Genomic DNA, 17,616 nt, shown 5'->3' on the forward strand with positions numbered 1-17,616 from the left:
GTTCTCATCAGTTTCTTCTCACCTTTATCCCACATCCCTGCTCCCCGCCCCGCTTTGATTCCCCATTTCAATATTAGTGTTCAGTCCACATTCGCCCTTGATGCAGCTCGAGGCTGGCTGGGAGGTGAGGAGCATGGGAAGACCGTGGTCGACCTCATCCCCAAAACATGTGCACTTTCTGAGGCTGCTGATTGGAACACATTGTCTCCAGACAGTACAGAGCTGGGTGTTGGCGCTTCTGCGTTGTCTTTAGTATTCACTGAAAACAGATTGCCTGAGGACCCCCTCTTCCCCCAGCAAGCAACAACACACACACACACACACACACACACACTCCCCCCCCCTTCATTTTTTCTCCCTCTTTTTTTAAGCAATGCTTTGTTGTGCTCAAACTAGTTGGACGAGTTAGGGTGTTGCTGCTGCTCCTGAGGCCCTGGCCAATGGAACCCGATCCACCCCGCTGTGCGTAAGCGCGCAATTAAGGATTTAACCAAGGCTGTGCTGCGCCTCAGCCAGCAGTCAGCCTGCCGGAGACAGAGCCTCCAAGACTCCCAGCCTCCTCCTCGCCGCCGCCGCCGCCGCCTCTCCTCCTCCTCCTCCTCCTCCTCCTCCTCCTCCTCTTCCTCCTCCTCCCTCGCTCCCACAGCCATGTCTGCTTAGACCAGAGCAGCCCCACGGCCAACTCGGGCAGCCGCCGCCGCAGAGCAGCAAGGACAACCGCCGCCGCCAGTGAGCGATGACAGGAGTGTTTGACAGGAGGGTCCCCAGCATCCGATCCGGCGACTTCCAAGCCCCGTTCCAGACGTCCGCAGGCATGCACCATCCGTCTCAGGAATCGCCAACTTTGCCCGAGTCGTCGGCTACCGATTCCGACTACTACAGCCCCGCGGGGGGAGCCCCGCATGGGTACTGCTCTCCTACCTCGGCTTCCTACGGCAAAGCGCTCAACCCCTACCAGTACCAGTACCACGGCGTGAACGGCGCCGCGGGCAGCTACCCCGCCAAAGCTTACGCCGACTACAGCTACGCCAGCCCCTACCACCAGTACGGCGGCGCCTACAACCGCGTCCCGAGCGCCACCAGCCAGCCAGGTACGGGGGCTGGGGGTGGGGACCGACACAGGGGGAGCCAGGATCAGGGAGGAGCGAGATGCGGTGGGAGATCGGGGGGCCGCGCCGTCCACTGCAGTGCGGGCGCACCCGGCGGAAGGGAGTGGGGGCCGGGACTCTGCAACCAAGAGAGGTTCCCGAGCCAGCATTTTAGAGATCCTTAGTAGAAGAAGCCTGCGGGGGAGTTCGGACCAGCGTCTCTCCTCTCTGGTACCCTCGGGCGACCCCTCAGCCGCTGGATTCCCAGCTTGCCCGGTCGGAAGCCGGCGAAGCTGGAAAGCGGGTAGGGGTGGAGAGAGGAAAGAATCAACCAGCCTGAGCGGCGTTTACGTAATGAACGGAAGGTTATTTGCTGGATGTTAGGGTAAGCGTGCTCGAGGAGTGGGAGTGGAAGGCTGCCTCAAAGACTCCGCGGAGATTAGTGTGAGAGCAGCCGCGAGCCAGCGTGGTGTGGGTACCCGGAGCGCGCGGGGCGGGGTGGGGGCCGGAGAGCTGTAGCCCGCCAGAGGAAGAGCGCGCCGAGAGCCTTGCGGTTTCTCCAAGGCATTTCCCAAAACAAAAAGCCATTTAAAGGCGGAGGAGGGTTGCTGAAGGGTCACGTTATTGGAGCAATATTTTTTTCTTTCTCCATTAGGTGCCTACAATTTGTTTCTCCTTCCCATCTCCTTTTGCGTCTGCCTTGAAACTTAGTTGGAGAGTTTAAGAGGGTTAGTGAGCTTGGGCAATAAGAGAGGTATGAGGTCTCCTAGGAGAGGTTTTGCTGGTCAGGTTTGATCTCTTCCCACCAGCACATTAATAATCCTGCTAATATTAGCATCCCCTGCTCTGGCAGAATCGAGACCACAGCCCTCATCCTCCACCCTTCCTCTCCTAGGAGCTCGCCACACACACACACACACACACACACACACACACACACACACTCCGAGGAGAGGTTCTCCGCCCCTTCCAGAGATGGGCACTTTTGATAAGATGGTACTTTTGTGAAAGGGGACTTGTGGCCCCAGGGCACGTTTGCAAAACACGCGTTCCGAGAGTCTTTTTTCTCCCAAGTCTATACTCACAATTCTGCTAAATTCGTCCTGACCTGCCGCCCCTTTCCTACGAAAACACCCCACCGCGGATTCCTTTTCAAATTGTATTGGAACTATAACTCCTGATAAACTTTCAAAGACTGCGGGGAGGGGGGGCCGGGTGGAGGGGGGAGGCGTGTCTTCGTTCCTTTCAGTGTCTCTGAACTTCGTGCATAAATGAAAGATTTTTTTCTTTTGGCCAAGAACTTATTAAGTCTATTTGTAAAAGAAACCAGACACATCTGTGCCCTCGCAGATCTGCAGGGAGATTATGGGGGCTGCATAATCGGCCCTCTGTCTGCGGCGGCTCGGACGGCTTGCTGCTGAATTGAAGGAGCATAGTTTGCTTGTGGGTCTTTGAACTTTGGAGACCTCGGTTAGCGTCTTCCCTGCCCATGCGTCTGGCCTCTGCGGGCGCCCGAACAGACGCTGACATAAGGGGGGCCACGGCCCGGGGCCTCCCCCTTGAATACCCGGGAGCGGCTGGCCACACTCACCCAAGAAACGTCGGTGAACACAGGGTGGGCTTGAAAACGAATCCGGGTGAAGCAGGAACCGCTGCAAGGGCTAAATCCCGGACGCCGAAAAAGGAGTTGTGCTGTGCAAGGCGCCTTGCACAAACCCAGGAGAACCTGAATAAACAGAGTAGGGAATTAATCAGGCTACCTGGCTTTTCCACGATGGGGAGGGAGGGGTCTCGTGAAGCAAAGGTGGTAATATGGGGAAAAGAGAGTGAAGGCTGCGTGGTAATAAATTCAAGGACTGTATTTGCAAGTTCTGCAAAAGGGCCATTGTCTGCCGACAACTCTAACCGTTCTGTTTTGATTATTTAGAGAAAGAAGTGGCCGAGCCCGAGGTGAGGATGGTGAACGGCAAACCAAAGAAAGTTCGTAAACCCAGGACTATTTATTCCAGCTTTCAGCTGGCCGCGTTACAGAGAAGGTTTCAGAAGACTCAGTACCTCGCCCTGCCCGAACGCGCCGAGCTGGCCGCCTCCCTGGGACTGACGCAAACACAGGTAAATCCGGCCGCGGCCGGGCCAGAGCCCCGCCTGGGCTGCAAGCCTGGCTTGGCCGCGGGGTTCGGTCCCGGCGGGCTGGAGCCGATTCAATAGGGCCCGCGAGAAACTCACAGACAGAAAGACACTGACCCCGCGCCCTTCCCTCTAGGAGTCAGGCTGGGTGTCGCCGCCGTGCGACGGTAGGGATGGGATGGAGACCGCGTTCATCCCGAATGCAAGCCCCACCCCTTCGAGCCTCGGGCGTTGAGGGGCCGGTTTCCTAGGTTGGAAACAAGGGGAGGGCTGTTTCCAGGACACTCTCGAAGCTTTGGGAAACTGGTTCTCTGCACAATGCAGAGCCTCTCGGGATGAGCGGGGCCCGGCGGACTCTCGGTGGTCTTAGGCCGCGCGGAAGCCGGGAACGTCGCCTGCAGCCGGAAGAGCTGACGGGTCACGCCCTGCGCCTGCGGAGCTTTAGGCCGCAGCAGCCTGACCTTCCGAGGTGGGAGGGCGGGCTGTACGGGGAAATCTGCCGTGGATCGTCCCGTTCCCTTCACTCCCACTCCAGCCCCACGGGGGTCTTTGGAAGAATACAGAATGTCCTCGGAGCCGAGGAGGGAGTGAAAGGGGTCGGTCGGGAAACGGGAAGACCGCTCCTTGTCCGCCCCACTCGCGCGCGCGCGCGCGTAGCCGGCCCCGCGCCCCTAGCTCACCCGGCCCTGGCGGTTGTTCTGGAGACGTTCGCGGCGCCGCTTTGCAGGCGCTCCGCGCAGGCCTACCCGTGCGCGCTCGCGGCCGCGGACACTTGCGCCCCCTCCCCCGGCCCCAACAGAAGACAAAAGCCTGGGGGTCCGGCCCCAGCAGCAGCCAACAGGGCGCCCTCTGGGGCCCGAGATGCAGGCTTTGCCCCCGGCCCAGCCCCTTGACCGTGGGCCGAGAGCTGCGGGGAGACGACAGGGCCTGGCCTCCTGGGGGCCGAAATCGCCTCCAGTTGCCGCCCTGGGGGAGGCGCGCGGGCAGCCTCTGGGTGTCCCGGTAACGTGTGCCTTTGTTCCCCCACTCAGGTGAAAATCTGGTTTCAGAACAAAAGATCCAAGATCAAGAAGATCATGAAAAACGGGGAGATGCCCCCGGAGCACAGCCCCAGCTCCAGCGACCCTATGGCGTGTAACTCGCCTCAGTCTCCGGCGGTGTGGGAGCCCCAGGGCTCGTCCCGCTCGCTCAGCCACCACCCTCATGCCCACCCTCCGACCTCCAACCAGTCCCCCGCGTCCAGCTACCTGGAGAACTCGGCTTCCTGGTACCCGAGCGCGGCCAGCTCAATCAATTCCCACCTGCCGCCGCCCGGCTCCTTACAGCACCCGCTGGCGCTGGCCTCCGGGACACTCTATTAGACCGGCCGCTTTCTCTTGCTGTCTTTTTTGGGACTACTGTGTTTTTGCTGTTTTAGAAAATCATTTAAAAAAAAAAAGAAATTCATATGGGGAAGTTTGGAAAACAGAAACAAAAAAGATTCATGTGTAAAGCTTTTTTTGCATGTAAGTTATTGCATTAAAAAGGACCCCGTCCCCCCTTTTTTTACAGACGAACTTTTTTTGCGCAACTGTGGACACTATCAATAGTGCCTTGAAATCTATGACCTCAAATTTTCAAAAGACTTTTTTCAATGTTATTTTAACCATGTAAATAAGTGTAGATAGAAGAATTAAACTGTATATTCTGGATAAATAAAATTATTTCGACCATGAAAGCAAAATGCCTCTAAAAAATACTCCATTTGCCCCACTTACAATGGGCTGGTGACATTTTGTGCAGGCAATTAAAGGAAGACAAACTCTGCAGAGATCCAACAAGGCAAAAAGGAAAACAGAAACTGGGGGCTGTGTAGATGCAGAACTGTAGATGTGTATATGTTGGATGCTGTACTTTATATGTCTATATACATATGTGGCCTGTTTAGAGTACTGCCACATAATATATATTTAGGTGTTTTTTGGCCTAACCACAAAAACGTTTAGATAATTTTAAGTTTAACCCCAAATTGTTTCAGGTAGAAAGTAATGCCGGAATCTAAATACAGCCCTCCCTCTCTGTGTGTGAGTAAGAAAGCAGCAGAAATCCCTCAATAACCACTCTGAATTCTAAGCTCAAAGCAATTATGGTGGAGACTGCCCCCCTCCCCATCAGCCTCTGTGTATTGCCAGAGCAATTAGACAAATTACACTCCCTTCAAAGGGAGCTTCCAGAGATGAGAAAATGAAAAAAAAGAAGAAAAAGAAATTTCCCCTTCTATTACATTTTTTTTTAAAAACCTGAAATGTTTGCAGTGTGGCAAATGGTAGTGCCTTGGACTCAGTGTATGATTATAAATGTATCTGAGCTCTTTCACAAGAGGAAAGGATCACAGGACTTGAAAACAATGATGGACCTAAATCAGTAGGCCAAGCAGGGCATGTGTGTGTAGGGGGAATGCATTCGTTCTGCCAAGAGGGAATTATGAGGTGGAGGAAAGGAAGGAAAGTATTGTGGCCCCGTGTTGATTTCATATCGTGTGAGACAATATTCCAAACATAAATTACTTCCTTCATCCTCTTTACCGCTCTGGTTTTTTCAGGAAGGAGCTCTCTCTGCTTTGCTTTTACATAAGACAGTGGCAAGCAGGTTCCAAACGATGGGAAACTGCATCTGTTTGCAGGGATTTCTCTTTTGTGAAGGCTTCTCTGGGGCAGAGAGGAAGGACTTGCAGCAACCCTGGCCTCTGTCGCATCCTTCTCCCTGCACCTCTGCACACAGACATCAACAGTGTGACCAGAGCTACAGCCTGAGTCTAAAGCTGTACTCCCAGGCCTGAACTGTGGGTGTCTTTTTGACTGTCCTTTAGTTCGCCTGACTCTGTTTCCTTGGGATACCAAGGGAAATCGTTTGTTGGAAATTACAAGGTGCATGAGATGTATTTTACAGCTAGGAAGTCAGCAGCAATAAATTTGACAAAATAGTTTTCTTGGGCGGGGGTGGGGGCGTGGGGGGAAGATTAGAACGTAAAAATTTACATCCTGTCATCTGAGGACTTCTGAGAAGGTTCTTCCAGGATTGGGAGACTAGACCTGAAAAGGCACGCTGTGTGCCCTGAGGGGAATTTACCTGTGTGCTCTCTCTCCTTCTCTTTCTCGCTCCTTCTCCTTTCCTTTCCTCGTCTCCTTCCTTCTCTTCCCTTTTCCTTTCTAGCCTGCCAATTTAGAAAGATCTTGGGGGGATTTGATGGTTTGCCGGTCTTGAAAGGCACCCTGCCTGGCTCCGGGGCGGCGCGTGGGCCGCGGCCAAGGCTGTGGACCCCTCCTCCTCCCCCACCCCCAAATTGCTTCTCTTCTCGAAGCTTCTCGCCCCCCCCCCCAACCCCTTCGTTCCCCTCCAGCCCTCCTTTCTCGGAAGAAGGTCCGGATGGCGACGCGCTTGGGGGAAAGCCGTGCGGAGCCCACTTTGTTTTCTGCGCTGGCAGAGAACAGGAGGATGAGGGGGAAAGGTAGAGGGATCCATTTCCTGCTTTTCATTCTTGGCTTGTAAGGCGTGCGGGAGTTTCCATTACACCGAGAGCCAGCGCTTTACGTCTGGTGAATCCGGCCGAGAGAACCCCGCCACCTCCCCGCAGTTTCCGAGCGCCAGCTTCCCCCTGCGCTGGCACCCCTCGCCGCCCCCCGGTGCGTGTTCGCGAAGGTTGGAGGGGGCGCACCCACTGGGGGCCTGAGTGGCAAGAATGTGCTTGGAGCACACTCTTTACCTTTCTACATGTGGAGAGGGCAGATATTTTTCCAGCCGTCCCCATCATCTCCCCTCCTCTTTCCTGCTTTGAAAAGGGGATCCCTTCACTACCACCCCCGATCGGCCGGCGCGGTCAAGCGGAGGGAAGCGCGAGTTCGGACTCTTCCCGGAAAGAAGAGGGAAGCTCTTCTTTAACGACCACCCCGCCACCCCCAGCCTTGACACTGCTTGTTGTTAAGGACACCAGAGCCTCGTTGCGACGCGGGCAGGCATAACGCCGCGCGGACAGACTAGGTTTCAGGATTCCTTCCCTTGTGCTAACCTCACTTCTTCCACTCGCAATGGCCTCGTCTCTCTCGCGGTTTTTTTTTTTTTTTTTAAACTTGGTCCGGGAGCCGTGGACAAAAATATTCTGGCAAACCAGTCTGCAGCGGGTTTTCCCTGGCACCGCGGGGATTCTCCCTGGGGAATTTAACTCCCTGCAGTCCTGCGCCCAAGGATGTAAAAATAACAGATCCTCAGCAAAGGCTAAAAATATCCGTGTGATGTTCCTCTCCCTTGCCCTGCCTCCCACCCTCCCTCCTTCTCACCATTGTTTATCCCTATATCTAATATAAACATGTACCACTCCCCAGCAGAGTCCCGCTCTGCCCGACCCCACTCTCCTGACCTCTGCCTGCCTCTTCCGGTCCCCACTTGCCTAGCTCTCAGTCTAGTGCTCCCGAGATGTCAAGCTCACCCCAAGATTTAATTTTCTTTTCCGTGGGCTTCTTCACCGCGCCCCCCATACTCCCAAGCTCCTATCCCATCTTCAAACCACCTCACAAAGCCCAGGAGGCCGAGGGCATGCTGGCAGGGCCAGTATGATTCTTTGGTGCCCTGTCCGCCTCCTGGGCCATCCTGTAAAAGAGCAGATAAATTGGCCTTTGTTTGAGGCTCGCGTTGGGCTAGGCGGATTTCTGCCCTTACTCCCCCCCCCCCTTTTTCCTGGCGGCCACCTCCTTGTGGAACAGGGGGCGGCCTGGGGAGCCGAGAGAAGCCGCATTCCTGTGGGTGCCAGGCGGCTCCAGTGCTGAGCCACAGGGCCTGAGACACACACACAGAGGAACCCGCAGACCTCGTTGCCCTTGATCTCGCTCCCTCTCTCTCCCTCCGGTTGGGGCACCCACCCGGGAGCCTGTCCACCCACACTCGGATCCACCCAGGTCTCGGCCTCGGGCAGGAGCGTGTTGACCCGCACACCGACACACGCACGCACACCCTCCCGATGACACAGGCACAGGCTAGGCCAGGATCTCCCCGCCCATGCCAATCCTCTGTCTCCCGCCCCTTATCCCACAATCCCAGACGCGCCGGCTGGCCTCCTTTGGCTTCTTTGATCCCACCGGACGCCCCACGGCTCGCGGCGTCCTGGCCGCGCCGTCCTAGGAGTCGCCCACAGCGCGCCAAGGCCAGGCGGTGCTCGGCTCCTCCCAGCGCGCTCTGAAGCTTACTCCGACCTTGACACCACTCGGCCTCCAGAGCTCCCCAGCCCGAAGCGCGAGGGATGCCTCCTGGAACACTGCCCCTTGCCCCTCTCACGCCCCCCAGCGCCTCCTTTTATTCGAAGAGAGGGACCTTTAGGGATCCCCAACCGTCACCCCCTCCCCGCCCCGTCCCGCAACCCCTCGGATCGCGCGCCTCCCACTGGCCGCTGGGCTCCCGCCAACCCCGAGCTCTCGAGCCCTCCCCGGAGGCACGCCCTGAGGACAGACGCCCTCCGGCACCTCTGGGAAGCGCGCCACGCCGGCGGATCCGCCTGCGGTCACCCCTCTCCTCCGCCCTTAAGCACCCCCTCCCACAGCGGCTGGGCGGAGGCTCCCGCCTCCCGGGAGGTTGGGGAGGGGGCGCTGCGGCTCGCGCTCCCAGGTTGCCTGCGAGTGCTGCACACTGTACTTGGTTTTTCCATGGTGCCGGCGAACTCTGGGCCTCGAAAACAGCCCAAACAGTGGTAGCACATATGGGATTGGCTACATATTTTTCTACGCAGCCCCGTCCCCCCACCCCCGCCCCACCCCCGCCGCATCCGCGTTTTCTTTTGCATCTGACAAGCTTTAGGTTCCCCTGTGGTACAGGGCAGAAAGTACACACAGAGTATCGACTGCGGAGGGGCGGGGGAAGACTTCCCTTTCAATCATCCAGGGTTGCCGGCTGTAATGTAATAACCTGTTTTATAGGTCGAGCTCTAACCGTAAAGATAGGAACCGAGGGAATTTACATGAATCGCTCTTTAAAAGAGAAGAGAGTCCTGATTTGCAGCCATTGTTTCTGCTCTTTTGTTCGCTGGGACTCCGTATTTACTTCTGATTTATGGGGATCCGAAGGAGTCTCTTTGCCAAAAGCGCACGTATTATTGAGTCTGTTCCACATCCTAAACCAAAATTTATATAAAACCGTGAAATACCACACATTACGACCTTTCGCCACAGGAAGGGGAAAAAAATGGCTTCATAACATCATTCTACACACAGACACACACACACACACACACACACACACAAAGTTTCAGTAAGGATTCTCTGTCAAATCTCCACCATGCACAGTCTAGTGTACTTTTTTTTTAAGAAGTAGGTGGAGGCGAAGGGCGGTAAACAGTACTCAAGCTATGATTTATTTTAAAGCATTTTTTTTTCTTGGAAAGGCGACAAGAAGCCACTGGAAGCTTGTTGTCATTCAAGGACTATTTCTGCCATTTGTCATTTGCAAGATGGGAGAAGAGGGCGGGGGAAGAAGCAGGATATGGACTCAACTTTCATCCATAAACAGGGGTCACTAAACAGGGGACATTTCATTATTGCCCTTAAATTCACAGGAGCTAGTAAGCCTGCTTGCCACCCTGCAGGGTGGCCCTGGCTGGGCAGCTCCAGGGTTTGTGAGGTGGTGGGAGGAGGGAGAATCATCACACACTGTCCTACAGGCTGGAAAAGATGCCCAGGAAATTGTCTGTGCTCATGGTGGGAAAATTGAACTCCTGGGAATTTGTGGGCTTTAGGTGTCCCCAACAAGGACATCCCCATCAGGAACCAGAACTGGACTCCAGAAGTTTCATCCTGGCCGGGGTTCATCCTCCTCATCCTCAGGAGGCAGCAGCTGGAACCAGCACAGCGCCCCAGTCTCTCTCCAGACTCACTTGCTGTAATTCTCCAACTCCCTCTCTCCTCGGTCCCTCCATAGTTTAAGGAGACTGACCTTGCTCTTTTACAACCATATCTGGGGCAGGGACAGTTGTTTATCAAAAATACCAGGCTTTCTGGAATACAGAAAGAGGTAGTACATCAGTGACTTGTAGCAAAAGAATCAGCTGGACTGGTTTACATGAGAAGGGGAGTGTTAATTAATAAAAGTTAGTGATAGGATTAAAGCCAACAGCCCTCGAAGCCGAATGGAGGAGACAGCTTCCCAGCCGGTTTTATTTAATTACCAGCAATTAATACATTTTCTGCTAATATCCTTTAGAGCTCTCAGTGACTTATTCCCAGTGAAAGAGAATGGAGATGAAACTTAGGAACACTTACAAACATCCAGGGCGTTTTGCTCTGATGACAAGAGAGATTGCAAATTCATTTTTTAAAATGTTCATAAACAAATGACAGGCACATTCTGAGGCTGCCTTGGTGGAAACAATGGTGAAATTGACAAATGGTCTTTGCTTGGGGGAGGGGCACTTTTTTTTTTTTTAAGCGAAGATAATGCCTTAGGAGAGAGAAGGGGGAAGGGGGGGGAAAGACAAGTTAAAAAAAAGAAAGAAAAAGAAAAATTATTTCAGACTCCAGGCAGCAGCAGATGTAGAAGCCCTTGCAAACACATCAGCCTTACACATATTGAAGATTTGGACACGTAATGCTTCAGACCACTGATCTGCTATTTTCTTAATTCCCTCTCTTCTTTTTCCATATGAATCAAACAGTCTTTTGTCCTTCAGGGTTTGATTTGATCGCTACTGTTCACATTTCACTTTTGTATTTTCCTCTTCCTATACCATTACTCATTGAGTGCCCTGTGAAATTACAATTGTACATTTTCAACTCAGCAACCCATTTGCCGTGCAAAAATAGGGTCTAAATAATGGCTGAATTAGCCCTACTGGACAGTTTCAGATGTAACACTCTGTAATAATTATATTGCAGGCTGGATTAGGATGCTATTATCATAATCTGGACGTTTACAATTATCTGTAATTTGCAAAGATGCGCCAGGTCTTGATTACAGCAGTTTTTTTTTTTTTTTTTTGTATCACGCTAACCATCACTAAACAGTGACAGTAATAACAGCTAATTTTGCTGGCAATATAAGAGGTGCTGGGGTGTGCAAACAATTTCACACCTGGATGTGCTCACTCAACCAAGAATATAGAGAAAGAGCTTCTGCCCTGAGACTCAGAAAAATATTCTCCTCTGCTTCTGTTCAGTATAGATTTCTAGACCCTGATCACTGCTTAAGAGATATTCACTGGGGGTAAGTTTTTATTTCTTGCATACTTCAAGACACAATTCATATTTCTCTTCTCACACTTTCCAAGCTATATGTGTTGCTGCTGTGATTTATTGTGGACTGCAACTTTGCTTTAGAGATGTTTTTGAATTCTGACCTTTTATCCCCCGTAACAGTAGAAGAGTGGTCGTTCTGGTGAGTAAAAGGATTTGGGTGAGAATGGGATCCTTAAGAACTCGATTTGTCTTTCTTGCTTTCTGTGCTGTTGATATTTGGTGCAGCTTGTGACTGGAGACTGGGAAATGGACCGGGTTTCTGTAAGGTATGGAGGGAGCCTTCTGGAGATTCCAATCTAAAATATATTTGAAGAGTTGTTACTCAAAGCTAGTCCTAGACGAATCCATTGAGGTCTTTACATGTGGCGATGATTTTAAGTTTGGGGGCGTTGAGAGAGCAAACGGAGTTCGCGACAAGTGCTCCTTTAGCATCACGGGTATGCGGACATCGGCAACGGCAGGTGTAGTCTGAATCTCTCAACTTTATAGCCCCTTTGACGCCTTCCTCCATTTGGGAGAAAGTTTCCGGAATAACTGGCCTCTGAAACCCTTTAGGGCTGCTTTGCGGTGCCTTTGCCTCAAGCTGGGGGTGGAGGGAGGGGGAAGGGGTGGGATGCCAATTGTAGAGCTGTTGCCCACGAGGCCCAAGCGCCGCGACCTTGGGGTTGGAGGGGCACGATTGGCTGAGACGCGGAGCCGAGCTGCGGAGCCAGGGAACCAGTTTGATTTAGGAATGCACCCGAGGAAGACCCTCGCAAGAAGCGGTGCAGTTCTATCTATAGATGACGGTGTTTCCGGACCCAGTAGATGCTGGAAGCAGCTAGAGATGTTAAGTGCAGGAGCCTGAGAAATCTTTGCTTCCCTCACCCCAATGCAGAAAGGCCTTTCTCCAGCGGGAACCTTTGGACGAAATTGTGTCAAAAGATGATGAGATGCTTATTGGCGCCGAGAAGAAATTTTCCCCTTCACCCTCACCGCCCCCGCAGCTACTGTTCTTTTTTTTACTTGGAAAATATGGTCAGAACGAGGCTCTGGAACTCGAACTCCGGGCAAGTTCGAACGTGGGGAGGCGTAGTAGGCACCGAGACTGGGCGCTGCCTTCGCCTACGCCCCTCCTACCAACCCTTCTCTGGGGAATCACTTTACTATGGGGTCAATACATTCTAAAGAGAGAAAATGTTAACCCTTGAGGTTCAGAGGACCCAGAGAAGCCCAATTCCAAAGCCAGTTCTGGGGAGGACCCCTTGGTAGAACTTCCTGTCTAATTAAATTCATATTAAGAGATAGAAAGATCGAGACAGGAGCAACATGATAACACCTCCAATGCGTTAAAATGCATTTTCTGGGTTTCAGAATTCCATGTACTCACAGTGGTTTGGCATGTGTATGGTGAATTTTTTTTTTAAAGAAAAATTAGTGTTGGTTTCGATGTATGGTAGCTTTCTCTCTAACGTAATTTGAATAATTCAGCAAAGCCCCACTACCAGCTGTACTTCTGCAGCCTCTTCCATTCTTTTCAGCATTATAATTTTGGTTAATTTTCAATTTTAGGTCCTACGTCTCTGCAATTTGTGTATGAATAACAGAATAATTTCCCTCTTTTGTTTCGCCTTTCCTGTTCCTGAATCTAAATAAAGATGGCTTTTTAGTATTAAAAGTGGAAGAAAATTACAGGTAATTATCTTTGACGGTAAAAACGCTGTAATCAGCGGGCTACATGAAAAATTACTCTAATTATGGCTGCATTTAAGAGAATGGAAAAAAAACCTTCTTGTGGATAAAAACCTTAAATTGTCCCCAATGTCTGCTTCAAATTGGATGGCACTGCAGCTGGAGGCTTTGTTCAGAATTGATCCTGGGGAGCTACGAACCCAAAGTTTCACAGTAGGAAGGGGGAAAAAAGAAAACATTTTTCCTAATGTAACAATACGAATGCTAGAAAATGACAAGACTGATCGGTTTTAAACCATTCTGAAGACTGACTGAGCGTGGAAGTTGCTCAACAAAAAAAGGAACGGGTATATTGGTAAGTAGTCTTTGCTTTGTGTCTAATTATAGTGACTGTCCTTTTGCACGACTGTATGTCGCTGTCATTATATGGAGCACTCTGAGTATCTCTATTGACTTCTGATAAATGGCTCAGTGGTTTCAAGGTTCATAATTTGAAGGATGCCCAGGTCTGTAGCCATTAATTCTCGCAGTATGGGGCTTCCTGCTTGTGTGACGAAAGGACTTTTCATTTTCATTATTTCTGTGCTTTCCACAAGATCGGAAGGATGTATTTCTTCCAGGATCGTGTATTTTCCTATCTAGCTAGCTTGCAAAGGGTTGTAAACATGAAGTAGTCATAACTGTGCATTTACTTTCTGTTTTTTTCTTTTATTCTTTCCTCTTTTTTGGTTAAAAAAAGCTGCTTCCAAACAAAGACAAATACAGCTGTATTATTTTGGCTGAGGAAAGGGAAAGGAGAATACTCAGTGTCAGCACTGGAAACTATTGGATGTCTAGAGGTTAACCTGGGGTTAGATCATTCTAATGATTTTTTAAAATAGATAAATGTGTAGAAATTACAATAAAAATATAATATATAAAGGAAGCTGAGAAAACATCCATGGTTAATGTTAAAGTACTTAAGACAAAGGCTAGTGCTGCAAACTGATATCTTTGCAGGCGTTTGATGTTTATAGATAGGGTTTCCCATATTAGGAAATAGGAATTCTTTTAAGAGTGATAGAAAATATACTGGGAGGGAGGGAGGAGGGGGTGGTGAGATAGAGACACACAGAGAGAAATATACAGGACACTCCCAGCATTTTGTGGCTTTTACTCCATATATGAAAGAAGACAAAAACATACAAAGTATATGTACAACTAAAATTCAACAATATATACAGAAATGTTTCTTGATATAAATGTCCCTATTAGCTTAGTGAATGCCACCAATTCACCTAGTAAAGATGTCAAAGCAATAGAATGGTGATTTTGGTTGTTTCCTCTGTCTTTCCTGATTCCAGTTCAGGGTTTGGGGGTAGGGGTGGGGGGAAAAGTGGTTTTGTTTTTGTTTTGTTTAAATCATCATTCTTGCTCATTGCAATTTGATAAAACATGCAGCGTTCCCTCTGTGACAACGTTCTAATCTTACAGCTGATTTTTCCTTAGAGTAGGGCTGTTATGTGAGGTTTTCTTTTTTCTTTCCTTCCTTCCCCTTCCCTCCTTCCTTCCTTCCTCCCTCCCTCTTTCTTTCTTTTTTTTTTTTTTCTTTCTTTCTTTCGTTCTTTCTTTCTTTCGTCAGTCTGGGATTGTAAATAAAAATGCAGGAGTCCGAAATGCTTCTCTTTCATCATGTAATGTCTTAAGCTCATTAAACAAGTAAAAACGCTGCCATGTTTGCGCAGATTCTTCTGGTCGGGGAAAATGTCTGTTAAAAAAAAGTCGTTTTGATGGATACTCCCGAAGAGAAAAAGAGGCTCAGAGCCTGGATCCCAAGGGGTAAGGGAAAATATCCTTACAGTGAGAGGTTTCAGGAGTGCTGGCATAGAAACCAGTCCCCCCCCCCCCACCTCTATCTCTCCTCTCTCTCTAAGATGCAAAATCAATTACTGAGGCTGCTCAAGGGAAAAGGCAGATGAGGAAAGGAAATGAAAAAAAAAAAAGGTGGGAAGGAAGGAAGGAGAGAGGCAAAAAAAGGAAGAGTGAGAGAGAGAGAGAGAGAGAGAGAGAGACTGAGGGGAAGGGAGAGGAGGAGAGAGGGAGGGAGCAAGCACCCAGACAGTCTGGCCACACATAAGAGTCCTCCCAAGCCTGCTCCTTCGGCTCGGTTTGGCAGATGCAAGCAGGTCCCGGATCCTCCTTGCCTTCAGACGTTTCCCTAGGGTATCGATTTCCCTCGGATAACTCACATCATCTGTGGTCTCTGCATCGTGTCCTGGTGTGGAGAGGAGTACCAATGCGAATAGCCGGGCATGTAGCTGTTGGGGGGCATACTGACGCCCTTGGCCGAGGCGGAAACGTCCCACACCGGAGGCAGCGCCGGCGAGCGCGGCGACAGGGCCGCTGAGCCCGGGAGAGGGTCGCTCTCATGCGGGTTACTGCCCTGCTTCAGCAGTTTCTTAAACTTAGAGCGTTTGTTCTGAAACCATATCTTCACCTGGAACGAAACGCAGCAGCGATCATTAGGCCCGAAAAACATCGAACCGGTGCCTATAGTTGGGAGAAAAAAAAAAACAAACCCGCAATCGCCAAGCCCTCAAGACCCCGCCTTCCTCCACCTCTTTCTAGCCGCTCCCCTCTCCCCTACCCCACCCCACCCCCGCCATTTACTTGGTATCTTGTCCGGATACCTAAAGTCATTGTAACTCTTCAGTTAGATGCAAGCCTAGGTTTGAAACAACAGCATAAATAAGAATAAAACAAGGATAAAGGCGAATGAAATAGCTGGGTTCAAAGTCTAAAGGAGTAGTTTTAAACGGAAAGCCAACTGAACGCACTTCCTCAGATAGTCTGGCATCTCTGCATGTACTGTGAGCAAATGACTAAGAACAGATTAAAGCCTGTACATTTATAACCAAATGCCTTGACTATACCTATGCATATACTGCATATGCCACAGACTGTACATGGAGCATCTTTCTTCTGACATAATCCTGCAGGGATTAGGGATTTTGCCTCACTCATTCCCTACTTTGTGTGTTGCTCAGTCAAACTGTGGTCTTGATTGTTAGTGCAGTCACTAAAAGTCAAAGGGCTCCTGAAAGTTAAATGTGAACCAGGAATCTAGGAAGGGAGCATATCTAAGCTAACATCCCAGATCTACTGTATTTGAAAAAGGACATTCTATGGTACAGCTTCCTTTACCTTTAAAATTACTTAGCCTTAGGAATCTGCTTTTCCAAGAGGAATACAAGTTACTGAGTAGCAGGAATCCCTTCATAGTTCCAGTGGCAACATGGCAAGAGAAAGCAGGCTGAATTGAAAAGAAGAGCTTAAGGGAGCATCTGTTCTAAGGCACCACAGAATCACTCCCCAGCAAGAGTCTCATAAAACCTGAAGTCCCCTTGCTGAAGATCACCCATTTCAGATGAGGCCTACCACCCCATGCAGCTAAGTTAATCGACAAGGACAAAAACCACAGGTGATTGCAGCCTGGCTTTATGACCAGGGTCCTAATATACCTGCCTAAACCTCTTCCTGTGAAGTCTGAAATGCCCCATATGTCTTTCAAATTAGTAGGACAGGAGAACTTCAGCAACTGTACTTAACTGAGGCTTCACCTGCTGTAATTTGGGCACGTTTCTCTTTGATCTCCAGCTCTGCCATTGCTCCCAAGTTCTGTGATCCAGGGAGGTACCTTAGCCTGCATCAACCAGTCAACTAGGATGATTTAACCACTGAGTTTACGGCAATTTTCAGAAAAACTCACCTCACGCATCCTAGGATGAACAGTTTGCACCTTGGTCCCCTTACTAAATCCTATTGGAACCTATGCCTGTCTGGCTAACACGCCCCCCTTCCACTTCATAATTCTTTCAATGCCAATGAGTTGAAATCCTTATTAAGTCCCAGAGCCCACAAAAGGATCCTTAAGAAACATGAGTCTTATTCTGTCTCCTGGCCTGAACATCTTTTTCTCTTTCTCCTACTTGTTCTCTTTTGTGTTGTTCTACTCTGGAATAGGACTCGATTAAACTATCAGTTTGGTCGCCAAAGGACACTAGGCTGGGGTGGGGTCGTCGAGGGTTGGGAGGATGTGCAAATCCAATCCAGTATTCAACACCAGGTCATTTATTCCAAACTGTGTTGTCCCGGGAAAATGCGTAACTGGAGCTAAGGCATTTGTCATTAAGCTCCTTCCATCCTTGGTTGACTAGGCCAAGAGTTCCTCCTGATGTGCTCCCTGCCCAATCTGAAAGTGGGGTCAGCATTTCAGGGATACTCAGGCTTCTCGGGAATTACCTGTGTTTGTGTCAGTCCTAAGGAAGCTGCCAGTTCAGCTCTCTCGGGAAGGGCCAGGTACTGAGTCTGCTGAAAGCGATGGTTTAAAGCCTGGAGCTGCAGGCTGGAATAAATGGTCCGAGGTTTCCGAATCTTTTTCCCTTTTCCATTGAACCTGATTTCCCCGTTTTCAATCACTGTGGTTTTTTGTTGATCTGCAA

The 17,616-nt window shown here is 50.4% G+C and overlaps 2 protein-coding genes across 2 annotated transcripts in view; one reads left to right on the plus strand and one right to left on the minus strand.

The window, feature by feature from the left end:
• Positions 1 to 736: 736 nt before the first annotated feature.
• DLX5 (distal-less homeobox 5) lies at positions 737 to 4,576 on the plus strand. Its single transcript, XM_061197762.1, has 3 exons — positions 737 to 1,091; positions 3,016 to 3,200; positions 4,247 to 4,576. The coding sequence occupies exons 1-3, from the start codon at positions 737 to 739 to the stop codon at positions 4,574 to 4,576; spliced, it is 870 nt and encodes a 289-aa protein (XP_061053745.1).
• A 10,783-nt stretch (positions 4,577 to 15,359) lies between these two features.
• DLX6 (distal-less homeobox 6) overlaps positions 15,360 to 17,616 on the minus strand; it is a 3,940-nt gene continuing 1,683 nt past the window's right edge. Inside the window, exons 2-3 of the mRNA XM_061197763.1 lie at positions 17,417 to 17,610; positions 15,360 to 15,611 (exon numbers count right to left, since the gene is read on the minus strand). Coding sequence (XP_061053746.1) covers positions 15,360 to 15,611; positions 17,417 to 17,610 — 446 coding nt within the window. The remainder of the gene's footprint in view (positions 15,612 to 17,416; positions 17,611 to 17,616) is intronic.

Source organism: Eubalaena glacialis, chromosome 8 (genome assembly GCF_028564815.1).
Source record: "Eubalaena glacialis isolate mEubGla1 chromosome 8, mEubGla1.1.hap2.+ XY, whole genome shotgun sequence".
Classification (NCBI taxonomy): domain Eukaryota; kingdom Metazoa; phylum Chordata; class Mammalia; order Artiodactyla; family Balaenidae; genus Eubalaena; species Eubalaena glacialis.